The 20,830-nt window shown below is 46.2% G+C and overlaps 1 protein-coding gene across 1 annotated transcript; it reads left to right on the top strand.

Moving 5' to 3' along the window:
* The first annotated feature begins 13,150 nt into the window (after nucleotides 1-13,150).
* Nucleotides 13,151-15,267, top strand: FNDC10 (fibronectin type III domain containing 10). The gene has a single exon (XM_078640921.1). The coding sequence runs from the start codon at nucleotides 13,644-13,646 to the stop codon at nucleotides 14,463-14,465; it is 822 nt and encodes a 273-aa protein (XP_078497047.1). The 5' UTR covers nucleotides 13,151-13,643; the 3' UTR covers nucleotides 14,466-15,267.
* The last annotated feature ends 5,563 nt before the right edge of the window (nucleotides 15,268-20,830 follow it).

Genomic DNA, 20,830 nt, shown 5'->3' with positions numbered 1-20,830 from the left:
ATTTCTCTCTTGTCCAATGAATTGCAGTGCATCAACTTGGACTCTCCAGGGGATAGCAGGACAACTGTCCCAGCCTATCTGGTGTTATTTAGGAGTCAAACTGAAACACGGTCAGCAGTGGGAAGGCTGAGTTGTAGAAATATCCCCATTGTTTCCTTGTGATCCAGCCATCTGCAGTATCGCCAGTACTGCCCTGCTTGCCTGCAAGTATGGAGGTGCCCACACGTCCCTCACCGGCAAGGGGAGGCCCTAAAAATTCTAAAATGATACGGGACTGAGGGACCTCTTGGTTAATTCTTCTAACTGATCTGTGGATGGAGTAAGCAAAATATGTGTTGCTCTGCACACTCTCCCCCTTGCTTTTGGACGTTATCTGGTTAATGCTGTGATACTAGAGAAGGAGCCATGGCAGCTGGATCAGTGGCCTATTTCAGGCACAGATTCATCCTTACAGGGTTTGTGTTTGAGCCCTGATGCTCCTTCCAAACTTCCCTTTCTGTACACTATTCTAAAGTCCACCCACTCTAATTCATGGAGTACACGCCTACAAAGATTCTACTGGGGAATCCTCCCTTCCATCTGCCCAACCAGTCTAACCCGTCCCTTGTACCTGGACAACTTATTGTTAAAGTACACAAATAAATAATCATAGCAGGAGAAAAATAAGCCTGCTTAGACCACTTTGCTAAAGCTGTCCCACCTCAATCAATCAGTCAATCAGCATTTCTAAAGCGCAACATTGTCACGCTTATGGGTATCTGGGAGCTGCGTCTCCGTCACAGAGTCAGGTCTTGAGTTTCTTTCTGAAGTCTGCAGTGCGGGGCTGTACGTAGCTGGGGGGAAGGTCTTTCTAGGTCTTGGTAGCGACGTCGCAGAAGGAGTGGCCACCACTGAGGCTGTGACGGATGTGGGCGGTGTGTGTGTGTGAGGGCGAGTGAAGAGGAGTGCAGGTGTCTAGAGGAATGGTGGAAGTTCAGTCGCTGATTGATGAAAGCAGGTCCAAGGTTATGAAGGGCTTTGTGGGTGCGCATGAGGATCTTGAACTGGCATCTCTTCTGGGCAGGGAGGCAGTGGAGGTCTCTCAGGTGAGGGGCGATGTGGGTACATTTGGGGATGTCCAGGATGAGTCTGGCTGCAGCGTTCTGTATGGTCTAGAGTCTTCTGAGGAGCTGGGTGGAGATGCCGGCATAGAGGGCATTGCCGTAGTCCAGGAAACGATTACGAGGGCCTGCATGAAGGTCTTTCTTGTGTTGGTTGGGATACATCTGAAGATTCTGCTGAGCATGCAGAGTGTGTGGAAGCAGGAGGAGGTGACAGCGTTGACTTGTCTTTTCAAGGTCAGTTCGCTGTCGAGGCTGATGCCGAGGTTGCGTGCATGGTTGACTGGTGTGGGTGTAGGATCGATTTCTCCGGGCCACCATATGTGGTCCCAAGCCGAGGTGTTTTTTTCCCGAAGAGCAGAACTACAGTTTTTTGGAGTTGAATTGGAGGCAGTTGTCTCTCATCCATTTGGCTATGTTGATCATGGCATTTCAGAAGTTGGTTTTGGCATAGGAGGGGTCCTTGGTGGGAGAGGATCAGTTGAGTGTCATCTGCGTAGGTGAGTATGTTGAGTCCGTGGGATCTGGTAACGATTGCAAGGGGGGGTCGTATAGATATTGAACAGGGTGGGGCTGAGGGATGATCCTTGTGGTATGCCGCATATGATGTATTTGGATGTGACGGTGAAAGGAGGCAGTCGGGTGCTCTGTGAGACGATCTACTGGAGGGTGTCTTGCTGTATGCCTATGTTGTAGACTCTGTTGATGAGGGTGTTGTGGGAGACAGTGTCAAATGCCGCAGAGAGGTTGAGGAGGATCGGTGGCACAGTTTCTTCATGGTTTAGGAGTGTTCTGATGTCATCTGTTGCGGCAATCAGGACTGTCTTAGTGCTGTGTTTGGCACAGAATCCTGATTGTGACTCGTCCAGTAGGTGGTTTTATTCCAGGAATTTGGTGAACTGCTGGTTGATGACTTTCTCGAGTACTTTGGCCGGGTAGGGGAGCAGGGAGATCGGACGGTAATTTTTTAGTTTGCTGGGGTTGGTGGAAACTTTCATTTGTAGGGGTATGACATCTGTGTGTTTCTATGTGGGAAGGTTGATGGAGGTGTTGAGGATGCTGGTAAGTTGTGTGCTGATTAAGGTCGTTATGAGGTCATAGAGGTTGTGGGGGCAGGGTTCAGAGGGTGCCCCGGAGTGGATGAAAGACATGATGTCTGAGGTGGTCAGGGGGGTGAGCAGAAACCAGTAGGTAATGGCTTGGACGATGATCACTGGTTGGTAGAGGGGTTGAAGGAGGCAGGTTGGAAGTTGAAATTGTTGTAGATGTTGGTGATCTTGCTGTGTAAGTAGACGGTGAGGGTGTTGCAGAGTTTTTGGGAGGAGTCGACAGTGTTCCCTATTGCTGTTTGGTTGGAAAATTCTTTGACTATTTTAAAGAGTTCCTTTGTGAGGTTGGCTGTGGGGTCAATGCAGGTAGTGATGGCTGCTTGCTTGGCTTGTTTGATGTTCCTGTGACAGTTGGTGAGGGCTGTTTTGTAAGCTGCTCTGTCTGCAGGGTTCTTGATGGTGTGCTATTGTTTTTCAAGTTATAGTCAATTACTCTTGGTGGTCCTGAGCTCTGGAGTGTACCAACTGGCCTGTTTGGAGGACTTTGTTGGATTTAGTAGTTTTCAGAGGTGCAATTTCGTCGGCGCTGTCAGTGATCCAGGCGGTGTAGTTCCTGACGGCCTAGTCAAGGTCTGTTGAGGCATTAGATTGGGAGGTGGTGAGGGTCCATAACTACTGAGTTTCAGTGATCTTGCTCCAGCTGCAGTGGGGGGAAATCTCATGCCTGGTGATGGAGTGCTGGGTCCTGGTGATAATGAAGTTTATAAAGGTGTGGTCAGTCCAGGTGAGTTCTGTGGTGTGGCTGAATTTGATTCTGCCGCTGGAGGAGAAAATGGGGTAAAGTGTGTGCCCAGCTTTGTTAGTGGGTTTGGTGACCACTTGGGTGAGGCCGATGTTGTTCAGGTTCTCCAGGAGGGCAATGGAGTTGGCGTTGTTGGGGTCGTCGATGTGGAAGTTGAGGTAGGATGTAGTGGTGAGAGTCGATTGCCAGGGGGGTGATGATGTTGGGGATGGTGCCAGAGAATGTTGCTCGGGGTCCCAGGGGTCTGTAGACAAGGTTGCGTCTTATTGTGGGTTTTGCATCGGTTTGTAGTAGGAAGTTAAGGTGTTCCATGAGAGGTGGGGGTTGTCGTTGGTGATGGTGCATCTAATGGTTCCTTGAAGAAGATGGCAGTGACTTTATCTTGTTTATTGGCGCGGTCTCGGTGTATCATCTTGTAGCCTTCGGCAGTGGCGGTGGTGATGTTGGGGTTTGAGGAGGGGTTGAGCCACGTTTTGGTGTTGAAGGCAACATCCGTGGAAAAGGTGATGATGGTGTCCCAGATTTCTGTGGCGTATTTGCAGAGTGAGCAGGCATTCAGCAGGATGCAATGAATCAGTTGCGGGATGTTCTTGGTCTTGTGTGCAGGAGTGGTGCGGGATCTTTAGTAGGTTATGACACAGGAGAAATGGCAGTGTCGGCAGCGGAAGGGTTATTTGGTGAATGTGGAGAGGAGGAGAGGAAGCTGTTGTTTTTGCATCTGGGGTCCAGGTCTAGGAGTTCCTTGGCTGTGTAACATCAGGGTGCCCTGGGTCTTGGGAATGGAAGTTGTCCAACGGGCTCTGCGTTGGCGGTGTGCTGGCGATGTGCCTACTGCGTGCAGTGGCTGTGTGGCTGTGCGACTCTCTCCATTAGTGGTTCAGGTAGTTGGTCCGAGGTGCCAGGCAGGGACCTGGAATGGGCAGCGCAGGGGCAGGGACAGCAGACAGTGCAGAGGCAGGGACAGCAGGCAGCACAGGGACAGCAGGCAGTGCAGGGGCCGGGATAGCAGCTAGCACTGATGCAGGGACAGCTGGGAGCGCAGGGACAGCAGGCAGCGCAGGGATAGGATGGCAGGCAGGTCAGGGACAGCAAGTAGCGCAGGGACAGCAGGTAGCGCAGGGACAGCAGGTAGCGCAGGAACATCACGCAGCACAGGGACAGCAGGCATCACGAGGACAGCAGGCATCAAAGCGACACAGTACCTTAAGCTGAGGGTCAAAAGAGATGTGGCCCAGCCCAGCCTCCTCCAGTCCCTGAGGGGCGCCGATGGGCCCGCCCTTAGCCCGGGCATTGTCTGCATCCCGCAAAGCGGGAGCGGTGGGGATCTTTATTGGCGGCTGGAACCATGAAAATCTGCTCAACCAGCTAGCTCAGCCTCCGTGGCTGCTGGGAAATCAATCAATCAATCAAGGGTATGTTAAGCGCAGCTACTCAACCGATAGGGCCTCAAGGCGCTGGGGGGAGGGGGAGGGGGGAGTTCAGGTACCGGATTTTCATGGCGATCAATCGAAGAGCCAGGTCTGGAGGGCTTCCTGAACTTGGAGAGTGTCGGAATTTCTCTGAGGTGGAGTGGGAGGGTGTTCCATGCCTTGGCCACTAGGTAGGAGAAGGAGCAACCTCCTTTGCTGGTCTTCTTAATGTGAGGCACCTTTTCCGGGGAGAGCTGGGCTGAGGACCCTTGGGGCACTCCGTAGGTGGTCGGTGTGGGATCCGAGAGGAGGTATGGGAGTCTGACTTGCTGCGTTCTGCCAGAGAGGAATGAGCAGATCCAGTTGAGGGCCTTTTTCCAAATCCCTGCGTTGTGGAGTCTACTGCGGGTTAGGGTGCGGTGAGAGACTGTGTAGAAGGCTGCGGAGAGGTCCAGAAGGATTAGGGACACAGTCTCCCCTCTGTTGAGGTGGGAGCGCATGTTGTCTGTTGCAATAAGGAGGGCGGTTTCGGTGCTGTGGTTTTTCCTAAAGCTGGATTGGGAGGTCGGTAGAGGTCCACCAAGGGTTTCTTCAGGAGAAAGTTGATCTTGGCGTGATTCCAATTGTCGGAGAAGGAGGTGGTCTCGAAGGAGCGGTTGATGATTCGGCGTAGCTCGGGCGATGATGTTGGCAGCTCTGTGGTAGATGGTATTGGGGCAGGGGTCTATGGGAGCCCCGGAGTGGATTGACTTCATGGTCTTCAGGGTGTCCTCTGTGGTGAGAACGGCCCAGCTGTCAAGTGTAGGCTGCGTAGTGATGAGAGTGGGAGGTGTAGGTTGTCATCGTCAAAGTTGTCATAGATGGTCTTAATTTTGTGGTGGAAGAAGGAGCTAAGTTTGATGCAGAGGTACTGGGATGGGGGATGTCTGTAGTCTCACTATTGGATTGGGCGAATACTTTGATAATGCAGAATTTTTCCTTACTATTGTGTGCGTGGGTGGAGATTCTGTGCAGGAAATGGAGTCCTGGTTTCATCCGGTGGTGGGAGGGGGTACGAGGCATTCTCTGCGCTCTCAGCATAGTGATGCAGGTGGCAGGAACAGGAGGGGAGACACCTCCTGGAGGGAGAGGCGTAGAGCAGCCTTTTGATGAATGAGCCACACTCCCCCCATTTTCCCTAAGGAAATTTCTCCCTTAATTTATACATATTCAAAACCCTGCGAGAACAGCATATTTGAACTGAACATTAACTCTAATTTCTTCAACCATCAAATATACTGTATAGATAGGACGTTGTGTAAAACTATCAATTTTCTCAGAATAATGTAATATCGCCTATTCAAGAATCTTATCCTTCTTGTTACGGAAACTGGTACATAAGGAAAAGAGAGTAGTAAGAATGAGGGGAATGTTCGAGGATGTGTCCTATCCTGTCTGATCTAAACACCTCATACTATGCTCACATGTATCTAAACTTAACAATACATGTTTATGCCAGGAGTGGAGAAAGGGGAGGGGAATAAGGGCTGGACCAATGGCAAGCACCTACTTAATTTATTGAAGTTTTTTGTACAGTGCTGTATGTGGTTCTTGAGCAGAGGTGGACGAGCGGCCTAAAGTTTGAGCCAGGCTCAAGCCAGGGAGAGGATGTGGCCTAATGGGCTAGGGCAGTCGATCTCAAATCTGGGGAACCGGGTTTGAGTCTTTGCAATGACGCTCAACATCCTGTGGTTCTGGGCAAATAACTTAATCTCCTCCCTGCCTAACAAAAATGAATGTGTCCTTGTGTTATGTAATTGTTGTTAAATGTAAAACGCTCTAATACCTACGGGTCGAGTTTGCGCTAGATAAAACTGGAAAAAATGTTGCTTGGCTGTGGCTCAGCAAGAAGTCATCTTACGCCATTGAGCCCAAAAAGAGCTGAGCTGTTAAGTGGCTTCTGCCTGCCACCTGCGCTCTAACTTAGCATGCTAAGAATTAAAGGAAAAAAGCATTATACTTTGATGTAAATCAGGAGAGAGGTAGTAATATCCACCCAGTGGCTGAGTGGCACAATGTGAAACCAGAAAACTTGGGCTTCCCCACTCGCCAAAATTGTGTGACCCTAACCAAATATTTTATTTCAGCAGGCCTCTTTAGTTGTCATTATTGGATTTGAGGGCACTTTGAAATACATGTGTTCAGGGTGTGCTATACAAATAGATCTCACCACGGTGTCTGATTTAAGTAGACTATAATGTTACTCCATGTAAGAATTTAGGCCGCGTATAGGGTGCACATAACAGGTAACTTGCCTCTTAGTTAACTAATAGCATTGCCGCCATGCCTGGGGCATGAATATTTTTTAACTAATTTTTAAAAAAGCGTCACTTTTAATTAATGCCTTTCAATGCAGTGAGATAATCTAATGTACAAAGTTGAATCACTCACGCACATTAAAGGAATCCGCTTTTTCGAATTGTCAAGTGTCTTCACATGGTTTACATGCCAAAAACGTAAGGGCTTAGCCCGGCTCCCTCTCTTAATGCGTTGGCTAGCTCGTATCTGTTCTTGAGTTACTTCAATGCCTTCTAACAATAACAAAGTCTGAACGTGAAGAATTTGCGGCCAGTCGGTAACTCCTGGTCTAGCTCTGTGATATGGGGTGACTAGCAGTCACACCAGGGCCGGCGCTAGGCATGGGCAGTGTGGGCAGCCGCCCAGGGCCTCGCGGGTGTCTAACTGTGATGGGGCCCCCCCACGAGCCCATCAACCTTTTGAAATGGTGCCATTGTAAAAGTGACAGGTGGGGAGCCCCCTCCCTTGGGGTTTGCAGCCATGGTGTAAAGTGCGAGGCTCACGGAGGGGGCCCCCCTCACCTCCTCACCTCGCCCGGCTGCCATTGACTGAAAAAGGCAATATGACACCGCATCGCTTTCAGGTGCTGCAGAGTGGGAAGGCGGGTTTGTGGCCGTGATCAGCCTAATCGATGCATCTGCATAACATCAGTTAGGCAGCTACTTGAACTGGCATGAGGTGTGAAGTGAGCCCTGCCCCTGCATGAATGAAATGCAGAGCATCCTGCAGGGCTCACATCACAAAAGGCGCTGCTCCTTCCATGGAAACGAGAAGACAGAAAATGGATAAAGGGCTTATTATTCTTTTCTTTTTTTGCAATTCTGTTTTTTTTTCTCAAACAAGCACGTTCATCCAAAACAAACATTAAAGGAGTAAAACATAAATAATAACTCCAGTTATAAGCGCTTGGTGTTTTTTATTTTCATGTAATTTACATGAACCGAAGGAAGAATGAGCAATTGGGTCTTTAAAAGTTTAGTGGAGATGCTAACATTCAGTGAGGGGGAGGAATGGGGGGGGGGGGGGGTGGTGGATCCCACATCCATCCTTATCACCCAAGGGGAGTGCAATGAACCCTCCAAGATATATCCAAGTGATATAACCCCTCAAGCCACTCACCATTCATTGCTGTATGCCTGAAAAGTAACACAAAGGCAGTTATGTAACAACAAAATTATGGGGTCCCTCTCTGCAGAATGTAATAATGGGCCCCAGAGTCTCCCAAATCTCACAGATATTCATTTGCCCTAGGCTTCATGGGAGCCCCCAGGTGGGATGGGGCCCTCAGAAGTGTTGTGGGCCCATCTGTGCTGCAGGGGCCTGTATTGTGCCCAGGCACAAGACGTGAAGCAATGTAAGAGGCCAGAGAGAAGAGTGGTGAATTACAGGGCATGTAGGGGAGAGATGGAACTTGAGAGTCAGAAACAGCGAATGGAGGGTAGAGGTGAGAGAGAGATAAAACATGAAGGGGGAGATTTTCAAACCTTTTGCCCTGGTTTTGTGTCACAAAAGTGACGCTAACCGGCGCAATTTTTTTTTGCTGCTATTTTCTTTCCAGCGAAAACTTGTTTTGCGCTGGAAAGCACCATCTAAGTAGTGCAAAGTAGTGCAAAGTAGTGCAAAGCAGTGCAAAGCAGCGCAAAGCACCATAGCGCTTCAGCGCTAAGGTGTGTGCATGGCGCACAGAGCTGAAACGAGTAACGGTGCAAGGGAAAGGGGAGGAGAGAGCCATGTGTCTGAAGATATGGTGCTCTCTTGCTCCCTCCCTGTCGCGCACTGCAGCGCAGCCTCACCGGGGAGTGGGGGGGAGGGGGCTGCGCTGCATCACATGACTTTTTTACATCTCCCCTAAAGAGTTGAGCATGGAGGGGAGAGGTGGACATGAAGGAGGCAGAACCTGTGAACAAAGTTGAGGCCGAAGAGAAAGATGAAAGTCAGGGCTTGGATAGGAGAGTTAGATATAAGAGAAGCAGAACCATCAGGAAAAGTTAAGTGTCATAGAGAGGGAATGGTAAGTGTTGGATGTAAGAGGGCAAGACAACCAAGAGCCGGTAAGAGGCTGGGGTAGAGAGGCAGGGGAGAGGTAAATTTCAGGAAGGTAGAACCAGAGAGATAAGGCTAGAAACTGCAGAGAGATGAGAGGTGAAGGGCTCAGCAGGTAGGTAGGAGGTGGGTGAAATATAGGCAGAATTTGGGAGAAAGGTAAGGGACAGTAGGTAAGATAAAGTGAAGTGTAGAGCATGGAAGGGAGACATGGATTTATGAGACAAACAGTGAGACAAGGTAAGAGTTAAGGGGATCAAAGAGGAGAGGTGGCTGTAAAGGGGACAGACCAGCAAAGAAATCTTAGGAGGCTGAAGGAAGAAATGAGAGGAGAATGGCAGTACATGGATGGGGTATGTAGATGTAAAAGAGGCACTACAATCAAGAAACCTTATACAGAGAAGAGAGAGGGAATGATGAGAGGTGGGTGTAGAAGGCCAGAATCAGTGAAAAAGGTAAGAGGCGGGGGGGGGGAGATGAGGCATACAGCATGGAGGAGAAAGGTGGATATAAGAAGGACATAACGAGAAAGAGAAGCAACAAAGCTGGGGATAGCAGAGAGATTGATGTAAAAGGTGCAGAATCCACAAAATAAGGTTTGAGGAAGAGATGAGAATAAGAGTAGAGTATGAATGGAAATAGGTAGTGTAAGGGGCAAAATCTGTGAAAAAAGATTAGTGTTCAAGAGGATGAAAATCGAGAGAAGATGTAAATGGGGCAGAACCAGTGACAAAAGTTATAAGGCTGGGGGAGAGATGAGCAGTGAAGGTAGTGTATTGATAAAAGTCATAGCTGTAAGAGAGACATAACCAGCAAGAGTACATATGCAGAGAGGCAAGAGAGAGAAGTGGATGGAAGAGAGAAAAAACAACAAAAGACAGAGGTGAGATGAAGAGTCAGAGAGGAGGGGAAGGTAGATGTTCGATGTGCACAACCAGAAAGAGAAAGTTAAAGGCTTGGTGAGAGATTAGAGATGAAGTGTAGATCAGGGAGGTAGAGTTTGATGTAAGAAGGGCAGAATCAGCAAGGAGAGAGGGAAGAAGGAAGGGGAGAGGTGTATGTAACGAAGCAGGAGCAGAAAGAAAAGATAAAAGGAAAGGGAAGATGTTAAAGGCATGGCTGGATTTAGGATGGCATAACCAGCAAAGAAGATAAAGACTGGGTGGAAAGTTGAGATGTGAAGAGTAGGGCAGGGACGAGAGATGTGGATTTAAGAGGGGAGGAATCTGCAAGTGAATATGAGAGGCAAGGTGGAAAGATGAGAGATAAAGAGTCGAGCATGGAGGTGTGAGGGTCAAAGATGGATGTAAGAGTGGCAGAACAAGAGAGTACAGGTAAAAGGCTTGGGCATTGGGGAAAGATAATACTAAAAGGAGAGCATGCAGAACGAGGTGGATGTAAGAGGGGCTGAACAAGAGGTGAGATAAAAAGTAAAGCACAGAGAAGAGAGGTGAATGAAAGTGGGCAGAATCAGCAAAAAAAGTAGGAGCCTGGAGGAGAGGTAAAAGTGTCTTTGAACTAGCATGTGCTGATAAGTACATGTAGCCTTCTGCCAAAGTTTTCAATTACCTGTCTCTTTATTTTCCAAGTAGAAAGTGTGGCTTAGATTTGCGATGTGTGTCATCCTTCACAAAAGTTTGTGATCTCGAACCATCCTTGACATGTCCGCGGAATTACAGCCTGCTCTCTCCGTACTATTACTACTCTTACTACGCTTTATCTTTCTATTAAATGTAGCTCCCATTTGGAAACCCTCTCCTGCCCATTTAATGAATGGATATCTAAACATCATAGACCCTGCCCTGACCTCCATTTCCAATATCGCCCTTACGTTATCATCTGTCTCAACCAATGTAGAAAAAAAAAAAAAAAAAACTAAAAAGCAGCGTTTGTTCCTCTGCTCAAAAATCCTTCAGCAGGCTCAAAGCTTCTCAGCATCTTCTAACATCTCTTTGCTGCCTTTTTCTGAAAAATCCTTGAAAAATAAGTCAACTGACAAATCTGTTTCATATAAACTAAATTGCTTCTTAATCGCTTGCTAGTTGGATTCTGACCTCTCCATAAGTTGTAAGCATTTCCTGCTGTGTCGAACAGTTTGTGCCTGATTCTTGATCAGGAAGGCAAAGCAGCCTTGATATTACTAAATTATATTGTTGAATTTATCAGTTTCCCATCTGGTGCTTTTGAATCAACTGAAACAACCTGGAATTCAAGGTATTCCCCTGACGTGGCTTCAGCTCTATCCTTTCTGAGAGGCCTGGTCTCTAACCAAGAAAATGTTTTGGACTTGCATGCAATCAGTTGCTTTTTGGATAAAGACAAATTCATTAAAACTAAACAGCAAAATATCAGACATCCCCATCTTTAAGGGGCCTGGTACCATACACACTGCTCTTTGGTGGCTTCTGGAGCTGGGTCAATCAACCACCATGGTTGTGTCAACAACAAAATCTTGGATTTATTTTCCAATGTCTGCTCTCTGTGTGTGGACAAATGGTGTGTTATCTACTTCTACTACATCCATATGCAATACCAATTTTCACCTGTCATTAAGCAAGACTGTTGTACAGTCAATTATCTTCTCACAACCAGATTATGCAAGTGTTCCCTGTCTTGAACTTCCCACCTTATGCATTTGGCACCCTTCAGATCATTAAGAACACTGATAGGATTCTAATCTGAGGCTGCTCTAGATACTCTTTCTGCTGATTACCGAAATCAAATGATCTATCAGTTTGCAATTGTGCACTTCTTAAAAGGGCCTGCTCATTCTTCAGTACTATATTAGTCCATCTGTTTATTCCAGAATCCTACGCTCTGTAACAGCCATGCACCTGTGCCATCCTAAAATTAGGAGGAAACATAGTGGAGGTAGATCTTTCTCCTTTCTAGCTGCAGAGGACTCGAAATGTCTCAGTCTTGAGCTACGGTCATCTTAAATCTTCTGGGGGAAAAACGTAAAACTGGCCTTTCAATACATTAGTATAGCATGTACCTTTTCCTTGGAAATTGTCATTCATCTCTTTCTATAAAACAATAACTAAAGAAATTTGCTTTATCTGCACAATTTGGTGTAATTTAACAAAAAAAAACCTGAGGAAAGGGGCAGGAGAAGAAACCCAAATATCTTGTAAAAGTAGTTTGCAGGCCTATTAGGTATCTGCTCCAACATGTTTTAAAGTTTAGCATTTGCCAATAACTGTCCAAGAAACTAGAGCCACTAGAACACTAGGTATCCTGTTTTTTACCTGGATAAACATTCTTGTCCCTATTTAGCCATCTCATCTTTATATCTTTAAGTTAGTTCTTTCTTTTCATCTCTTAAAAATGAAGTTTGACAGTAGTTGCCGGGATTAGGCATTCAGTTTGTGGGAAAGGTCTAGCTTCTGGTGCTCCTGCCACCCAACCTGTGTATGTCATCTGTGCCATTTCATCCTCTTATTTGTGCTTTCTGTTTACTGGAGCATTTTCAGGTCGCTCACCCGAACCAGCATAGATCCCTTTATTTTGATGTCCATGCCTGCTAAAACCAATCCATTGTATAGCTATGGGACAGTCTGTCTTAGAATTTTATTCATTCATTGATCTGGCAACGTCGGTTTTGAAGAAATAGAGGCCTAGCTTTTAAACCCCGTTTGACGTGTTGCATTTCCACATAATAGAGCTTAAAAAATATTTGCACTTATTTCATTAGGGCTATTATTTTTATTTGTAACCATCTCAGTGATACACATTAGAGAGGTAACTTCTTGCAAAGCTACTTCAACAGTGCCAGAAAATGATTAGTCAGTGGACACTTCTTATGATGTCACTTGCTGTGATACTACATCTTATGCAAATTAGAGGGGCCTCGCATGTTCCTATCCTGCCCGGGGCCCCACGAATCCTAGGACCGGCCCTGAGTCACACAATACGATTGTTGTGGCCAGGTGGCGGTAGGAGGGACAACACTGTGGAATAAGGAGCCCCCATTCTCCGGTCGATAGTTCCATCCGCAAGCAATCTTTCTACGCCTGGTAGTACAGCACGCATTTCCTCGTTACAATCAATCGTAAAACCGGTACAGAGATGCCACGTACGGGGGAGAAGGTTGGTGGAAGGGGGTTACGAGGGGGGGGGGGTGATAAGCGTGAACGTTCACTGACAGAGTCTCACACGTACACACAATAGACTAACACACCTATACACAGAACACGCAACTGCTCACCCATTCCCGCCCATGCATGGACAATATAAAACACATTTACAAATATATAAAGACAGGTTCCGGATATGCACATACTTGTACACATAAATGCATGCACACTGACGAGCACACGTACCACGCACTGATGCGCTCCCACGCATGCTCGTCATACAAGTTCCCGCGCGCACTGAGTGACAAACCCAAACACACCTAGACATGCTGGGCTGGGTAATCACCAGCCTCGGGTCACGAGCCCCGCTCAGCTGTGCCTGTCCGCCGGCTAGGACTGGGTTAACCCGTGTGCCTCCTCGCCATTGGCGGGCAGGAGGAGCCGCGCGCTGAATGCGCTCGCGCTGGAGAGCCGCGCGGGGCTGATGCAGACACCGCCTGCTCCAGGTGGGCACCTCGGGAGATGCGCCTACTGTGGGGAGACTGCTGGAGAGGCGGGCAGCTCGCTGATGCCATCTGGCATGGATGAACAGCCTCCGGGCGGTGCCAGCCAAGGTGCGCGAGCGCAAGGAGGAGAAGTCGGCCAGCGAGGGATGCGTTGCTCCAGACGGACCGACGATGACCTTGGTGTGCAGATGTGCCGGTGTCTGGAGCGGACCCGCTGACCCTCAGCTCAGAGCCCCTCGGCTGGGCACCGTAGAGCTGCAGTGCAGTCTGCTGCCCGCTGAACTGTATGCCAGGCACACCTGACTCTACCCCAGCCCAAGCATGCTCGCCTTCTTCCTGGGAACGCTGCAGTCCCTGCTCTGGATCTGTCACTGTGATTGGAGACCTCTGCCTGTGCTGGGGAGGCGGAAGGGCATTGGGGACCCGCAGGGGGGTGTGCCCAAGAGCACTGGTCTCGGGACCTGGGAGCTGTCCACCTGGGGTTTTGGTGAGCCCAGGAAGACCGAGTATCTGAAGGCGCCTCAGCTGCCCCAGAGGAACCCCAGAGGCATCATCGCCAGGAACCTGTCCCGACATGCCTTCAAGGAGTCCCTCGTGCCCAAAGACCCTCTCTGCCCATACAAGGTCCTGGGTGAGGACCACTCAAGCCCTCGCATCTGCTTCCGCACTCTGGACCGTAGCTTCCATTGCAACCAAAGAACCTGCAAACTCCATAGCTCCGGAGGGTCCTTGTTGGCCAACGTCTTGAGGAACAGCAGTGTGCTCCTGCAGTGGGACGCCATGGAGCCCCAGGACCTCAGGGGCTTTGCCCTCAACTGCTCGTGGAACGGCACCTACACGCGCTTCCAGTGTGACTCCGTCCAGTTGGGAGCCAGCTGCCGTGACTACCTCCTTACTGAAGTCCACGACAACGTGAAGTACAGAGTCTGCCTACATACCCTCTACAGGAACCAGAGCGCGCCGGCCGAGTGCGTGGACTTCACGGTGGAGCCGGCGGGCATGCAGGACATTGTGGTGGCCATGACGGCCGTGGGGGGGTCGATCTGTGTCATGCTGGTCATCATCTGCTTGTTGGTTGCTTACATCACTGAAAACCTCATGCATCCCGCCTTCACTAGGGCACCATCCAAAAGGGGGACATGAGGTAGGCCGGTGTGGGTCTCCCTCCGCCTTGTTGGCCCTGCTGGTGCAGGTGGTGTTGGCGGCTGTGACACAGGTGATGTAGGTTGCTGCATTGGGAGTGTTGGTAAGGGCTGCTGCATTGGTAGTGAGGGGTGGTCTGTTGTCTCTAGCACTATGTAGGAGGTCGCAGGTGGTAGGAGCCAGTGTTTTAAACATTGTGTGGGCTGTGACTAATAAATGTAAATCAGGTTATTCTGGGATATTTATATCACAGTCTGTTACTATCTTCCAACCCCCTTCCTCCAACCCACAGCCTTGAGCGACAGAAGGGACCACCCCGCAGTTTGTGTGATGGAGGTATGCATGCTCGTTTCTCTAGCTCTGAGCCAGTAATTGTCCATAACCTTGAGGTTTGGAGTCAGATACACTCCAGTGTACTTTCAGTCCGGTTTGTCTCAATATCTGAGAAACGTCAGATAGGACCAGACCCGAAACATGGCCAATCCTGGACACACAAGGTCTTAGCAACAGCATTGCTTTCTTAAAATAGCAGAGCACAAACTTTTTAGGGTACTTCATGTGCCATGTTCACACCATTCCTGCCTCAGACACCGTTTCAAGCGAGGATGAGACAGCAAACATTCTTCTAACAACATTTAAAAAATCCTATGTTAGCTTGAAACCCACTGTGTTCCCATGCGTGCAACAACGACTAAAAAAAGCCTTAGAATTGTATTGTTTTCTCTGTGTGTGTCTAGAAGACGTCCGTAGAGCTACTTAAGTGTTGATATCTCATTTTGCCTTATATAAATATATAGTCTTATGCTCGTGTCACTTTTATTCCTCGTCAATAAAAAAGACAGGGGACAGAAATAAAACCAGCTGCTGCAAGGTGCTGCTTTGAAACATGGCCGTCAGCCGTACCCTCCACGCCTATCTGTTTTGCATAATTATGGATACTGAGCCACGTTCATTTTTCAGGCACGCGGGTGGATCCCCCGTGGACACCCATAATAACTCTGTTCGGCCAGAGTAACCTTAAGTACTCAAAGTTCCTGCAGTATGGTGGTGTCAGAGCCAACTGAGAACAAGCCTATAGGGGAAATGGGGAATTTTGGAAAGACTGGTACCGTTGATGAGTCAGTAGGGTGGGCTGAGAAAGAGTCAGTCAATTTTCCAGACTTCTTAACGAGACTGACCCTTCCCCCATACCCACCGGAGCTTTGAACATTAATATGAATTCTGGAGGTTTAATGTCAGAATATCGAGCCACAAAGTACCAGCCGGCAACAATGTCGACTCCAAGATGTCGATTTCCAGTACCCCTTCAAGGTCTGTAGAAATAGGTCATTCATTTAGATTTACTGTTCTTAACACCACTTCTTATTATCTTGGCAATATATATCTAAAAATATGTCTACATGCTTAACTTGTAGATACTAGGTTATATTGCTCTGGGTCGATATTAAAACCTCGACATTGTGTAAAAGCTCCATTAAGGATGTCCAGGAGAAGGAACTGGTACCCCCTGGCTAGCTGTTTGCCCCCCATGGCACTGCACTTCCTCCCCCTGGTCTCATGGTCCAAGGAGGCGATGGCTGGAACAAAAAGTAAGCTGGGGTCTGAGCGCCCAGCTTCCTTCTGCTTGTCCAGCCCCCCATGCTGCTCTTTAGCAAATATTAGGCTATTTATGGAAGCAGGGTAGAACAAGGGGCCAACCTTGGGATCTGATCAGGTGTCCAAATGTGTGCGTGACATCACACCTGTCATTTTGGTCAAGGACATCCATGTTTTTTAAGGCACTCTTGGAAATTCTCTATTTCACAGTAGGTCAGTGTGTCTAAGATAACACGTATTCAGTGTGTCTAAGATAACACGTATTCACGCTGCTGGCTCTGCCGGGGGAGCGGTGCGGCGCTAGAGAGAATTTCATCCCAGAGTGACTCATTGAGCTGAAGCTGTCTGCCCTCTGTGAACCGAGTGATATTACGCCCCCCTTCGCTGCCAATATTGTCTGAACACCGCTGCCGACAAAAATAGTTATCCAGTTTGTTTTGAAGCATATCGGGGCGAGCGTGTTATCAAAAGAAAAGCGGCTGTCCATAAAATGTAGCACCTGGGGGACCTGCTGATGGTTTAGAGTGCTGAAAGCATAGCTGACTGTTCTACATGTCTCAGAAATGTGTATGTTGACAGAGGCGCAAAAATCCACATTTATATCACAGGTAAAATATGGTCTTGTAACAACATGAACACTTGTTTTTAAAAGGAAAAATAAAATATATAGCAAACCGAACAACTTTTCTCAGTGACTTCTGTTGTTGGTTCTTCAAACCCTAAAGTGTTGCCTCTGACTTCTGAATAATGTTTAAAGTGAGGTCGACAAAAGCTGTTGTGCTGTCACAAAACCAGCTCGTGTTGTTATCGAAACCGAATTAAATGCCAATTAAATTCGTTTTGATGTCACTGATAACTGCTGAGTCGACATTGATGTTTCTTACGATGTCCTTGAAAACTGCTGTGAGGTCATTGACACTTTTGGGAATGTCACCAAAACCTTCTGTGATGTCATAGTAAGCCCAGCCATTAGAAATTGTAACGGTCTGAAGTAATTTACATGATAAATGTCTCTGCTATTTACCTTTATTTTGAACTTTCATGTTATAACCTTTGTCCCTTGTCCTATTTGTCTAAAGGTCCTTGTTGAGAGTTTTCTTTATTTTTAATTTAGAAAGTAGGCCCGAGTACACCACATTGCTTTAATTCAGAATGTTACTAAGGATCTGGAGTTTCACCTGATGGATCATCTACAAAAGCAGGGGAATTATTCGGATCCTGGACACGTGAAGATTAACCCCTTTGAGCATTGCACCTACCTGAGGACTTAGGACTTTCTGATTTAGGAGATTCGGTGTGCCATTGACTGAACTAAGTACCATGGGCCTCATTTATGAGGCTGTGCGTCACTTTTATGCCGCCGGTGCGTCACTTTTTGTGACGCACCGGTGGCGTAAAAAATGCACCTTGTTGAGCCATATTTACAAAGTGACGCATCTAGGTAGATGCGTCACTTTGTAAACCCCTGCGCCACATTATACCTGCGCCAGGTATAATGTATGCAAGAGGGGCTTATTGACGCAAGGAAGGGTCGTAGAAGTGACGCAGTGAAATCTAAGAGATTTCACTGCGTCACTTTTAGGACGCCGTTGCGTCAAAATCTTGCGCCTGCCTTACAGCAGGCGTAAGACTGACGCAGGCCCTTTCACATGGGGCTTACCCCATGTGAAAGGACGCATTGCTGGTGTTGCGTCACTTTTGTGACACACTTCAGCAATGCGTCACTTTTGCGCTTACAGATACGTCAGAAATACTGACGTATCTGTAACTCCTTGCGACATGATACGTCATACATTAAATATGACGCGTCAGGAATGGCGCAAGGAGTGCGCACTGAGAAGTGACGCATCGCTGCTTTCACGCAGCGATGCGTCATTTCTCATAAATGAGGCCCCGTGAGTGGGACCACTGTATTGCCAACACTGTTGGCAAGTGCAATGTTCTCAAAGTTCTCTCTCATTCAATGGGAGATGTGGTTCAGGCACTTGCTGATGTTACCCATGTTCCTGCCTCCCCTTTCAGGCACAAATCGATTTGAGAATTATCTGCATACCAGGGTTAGATTGTAGATTAAATTCAGCGTTGTCAAAGATGTGCCCACTAACCCTACACTCCAACAGGTGGGGATTAGAATGGGACCTTGGGGAATGGCTGGATCAAGGCCAGGCCTGTGTGGGAGCAAAATGGGGTCCACTCAATAATTGAGCTCCAGTTCGATGAAAAGTTAAAGGGTTTTAGTACAAAAATTTAAAATAAGCGGTACAGAGTCAATGTCAGGAAGGATCTCAGATGCAAAGTTATACAAATTATATAAAATCAGAACATATTTCAAGTCCCAAATGAGCAGCATCATCAGAAACATATGCAAGCAGCATATCTAGTAGATTAGGAAAGCCCTCTGCCTCACCCTCAAAATTAAGGTGTTCTTATCACAATTCTTGGACAGGAAATTAGTAACACTGAAAAATCATAGTGATGTGTGCATGTATTATTTCTTTAGCGAATCAGAACACAAGAATAATACATATCATTGCCTTAATACATAAGTACCATCACAATTCTTAAAAAAAACATAATTCAATACCCTCTATGCTAATCTCATCTGGAGATCTTCGAACAAATATGAAACATTTTACGACAAGACTTTCTCTCAATGAATAGATCCAGTGAAAAAACAAATGAGATAGCTACTTGTTGCAATCTTACATCCACACTATAGAAAGTTAATTGTGAGCAAAGCAACACAGGTAAGAAAATACACTAATATGACCTTGGCTTAATTGTGCACTTTGGATCCTGTGGGCAGAAGATGTACACAGGCGGGGAAGCAGGAGAGAGTGACAGAAATGGCATCCATTTAGTCTAAAATGGCGGTTTACAGAGAAATGTGGCATAACTAAAACACATTATTAAATACACTTCAACATATAGGAATTTTGCTTCAATTGTAATAATGTTAATTCAGTCTGTATAGGTAAAATCAAGTGTAAAGAGACATATTAATTATCATTATCAATGCAGAAAAAATAACAGAAAAAACTCTATCAGAAATCCCTCACCCTTATTATTTTATAATAACTGAAGCAACAACTTTATTATTCAGGAATTCTCTCAGTCTGCATCAGTCTCTGCTTCTTTTTGAATTCTTCGCCATCTTTAACTGGTTGTAGACACGATCCTCGTTTATCTCCATTTCATAATTTTCAGACCAGTTTATCTTTAATCATCCCTTCTCATTTTAATATACATAATTTTTAATCAGACACCCAGATCATTTTAAAAAGAGAAACATAATAATTCCATGTCATTATAATTATTACTGGGGTTAATATAATACATGAACCCCCCCCACCCAAACTGTTGATTCATTCATCAACCTTGCTAAAACCCTCCCTATCTCACTAAACTCACAAACTTATAGCTTCCCATAAGCAATGCTCTTCTAAAGATTGAAGTTCACGAGAAACATTTGTCAGGTTTCTGATATAAAAGTTACTAATAGGGCTGTTATCAGGAATACAAGTGCAGTATCTCTTGACTTTTAGTACTTTGCTAACATCACCTTTCCTTGCAAGAAGAATATATAATGCTAAGGGGTTCAGCATCAACATTGCTCTAATAAATAGCAATACGTTCTGAATCAATTAGAGTTAGTGCTCCAGCCGTGCTTAAAGCAAGTCTATCCACCAATGTAGATAAATGTCTAATTTTCACATCATTCATTGCCAGACCTACAGGAGGCATAATAGCACTTAATATATCTAAAGCTATCTGTCCAAAACCTTTTTTCATTCTGCTTAAATCAAATGCATCATCTGTTACAGTCATATGATAAGCTCCAGGAAACACTAAAGCCAGACATCTACCCAATTACGTGGCAAATTACCACACACATAACAAACTCTGCTCAGAATTGGCTCTCCACGAACCAGATAATGAACACTTACAACATAGCTCCTTTCACACTCAATCTGCTCCACATAATGAGCCTTGCCGCTTTTAAGAGGATTACGATGCACCATACCAGTTTCACCTCTCGTCTTGTTCCATTCTCAATCTTGGATGTAGATTTGACAATTTAAATTCTTCTCTTAATGCCTTTTTATCTTTCCAATCCCTCACAAACTTCACTCTCCTCTCATTGTATCCTTAATAAATTAATGTTCTTCTTCACTTAAACCATCCATATGCCCGCTTTTAATAGTTTTTGTTTTATGCTTAATTTGTGCTAAACTTTTTAGAAATGTGCAATATTTACTACCATTATTAGATTCTTCATTCTCCATGATTGGTAAATTCTCATGTGACACATTAAAATCCGATAAATGGGGAGAGAAAAGTTAATTATTAATAAATATAGTATTAAACACTTCAAGATAGCCCATAGGAGATAGAAAGCTGTGTATATGTAACACCCTGACCTGTAGAAGAGGGGAAGGAAAGTACAACTAAAACATATTATCAGAATATTCCTGTGCCGTTTTAGTATAAATGTTATCTTCAAATCCATTAACAAAACTTTCCCTATGTATCAGTGTGCTATCTTTTACTCCATTATATACTGTAGTTAATTCAACTCTTGTGGAGATGTATCCCACTGGAGACAGTAACTACAACAACAGGCCAATTAAGGCTATTAATATTATTGATAAAACAGTTAAACAAATACTTTTAAAGCATTTGTTGTACTCCATTTTCTATTAAAACTGAAACAAATTAATCATGAGGCTCAAAAATAAAAATAAATGTCTTTAAAACAATAATAGATT

This window comes from Lissotriton helveticus, chromosome 5_1, assembly GCF_964261635.1.
Source record: "Lissotriton helveticus chromosome 5_1, aLisHel1.1, whole genome shotgun sequence".
Classification (NCBI taxonomy): Eukaryota; Metazoa; Chordata; class Amphibia; order Caudata; family Salamandridae; genus Lissotriton; species Lissotriton helveticus.
Note: the sequence above shows the minus strand (reverse complement) of the source record. Positions and strands in the feature narration are given on the sequence as shown.

Coding starts and splice junctions, on each gene's coding strand:
- FNDC10 (XM_078640921.1), top strand. CDS start 13,644: ATGCTCGCCTTCTTCCTGGGAACGCTGCAGTCCCTGCTCTGGATCTGT.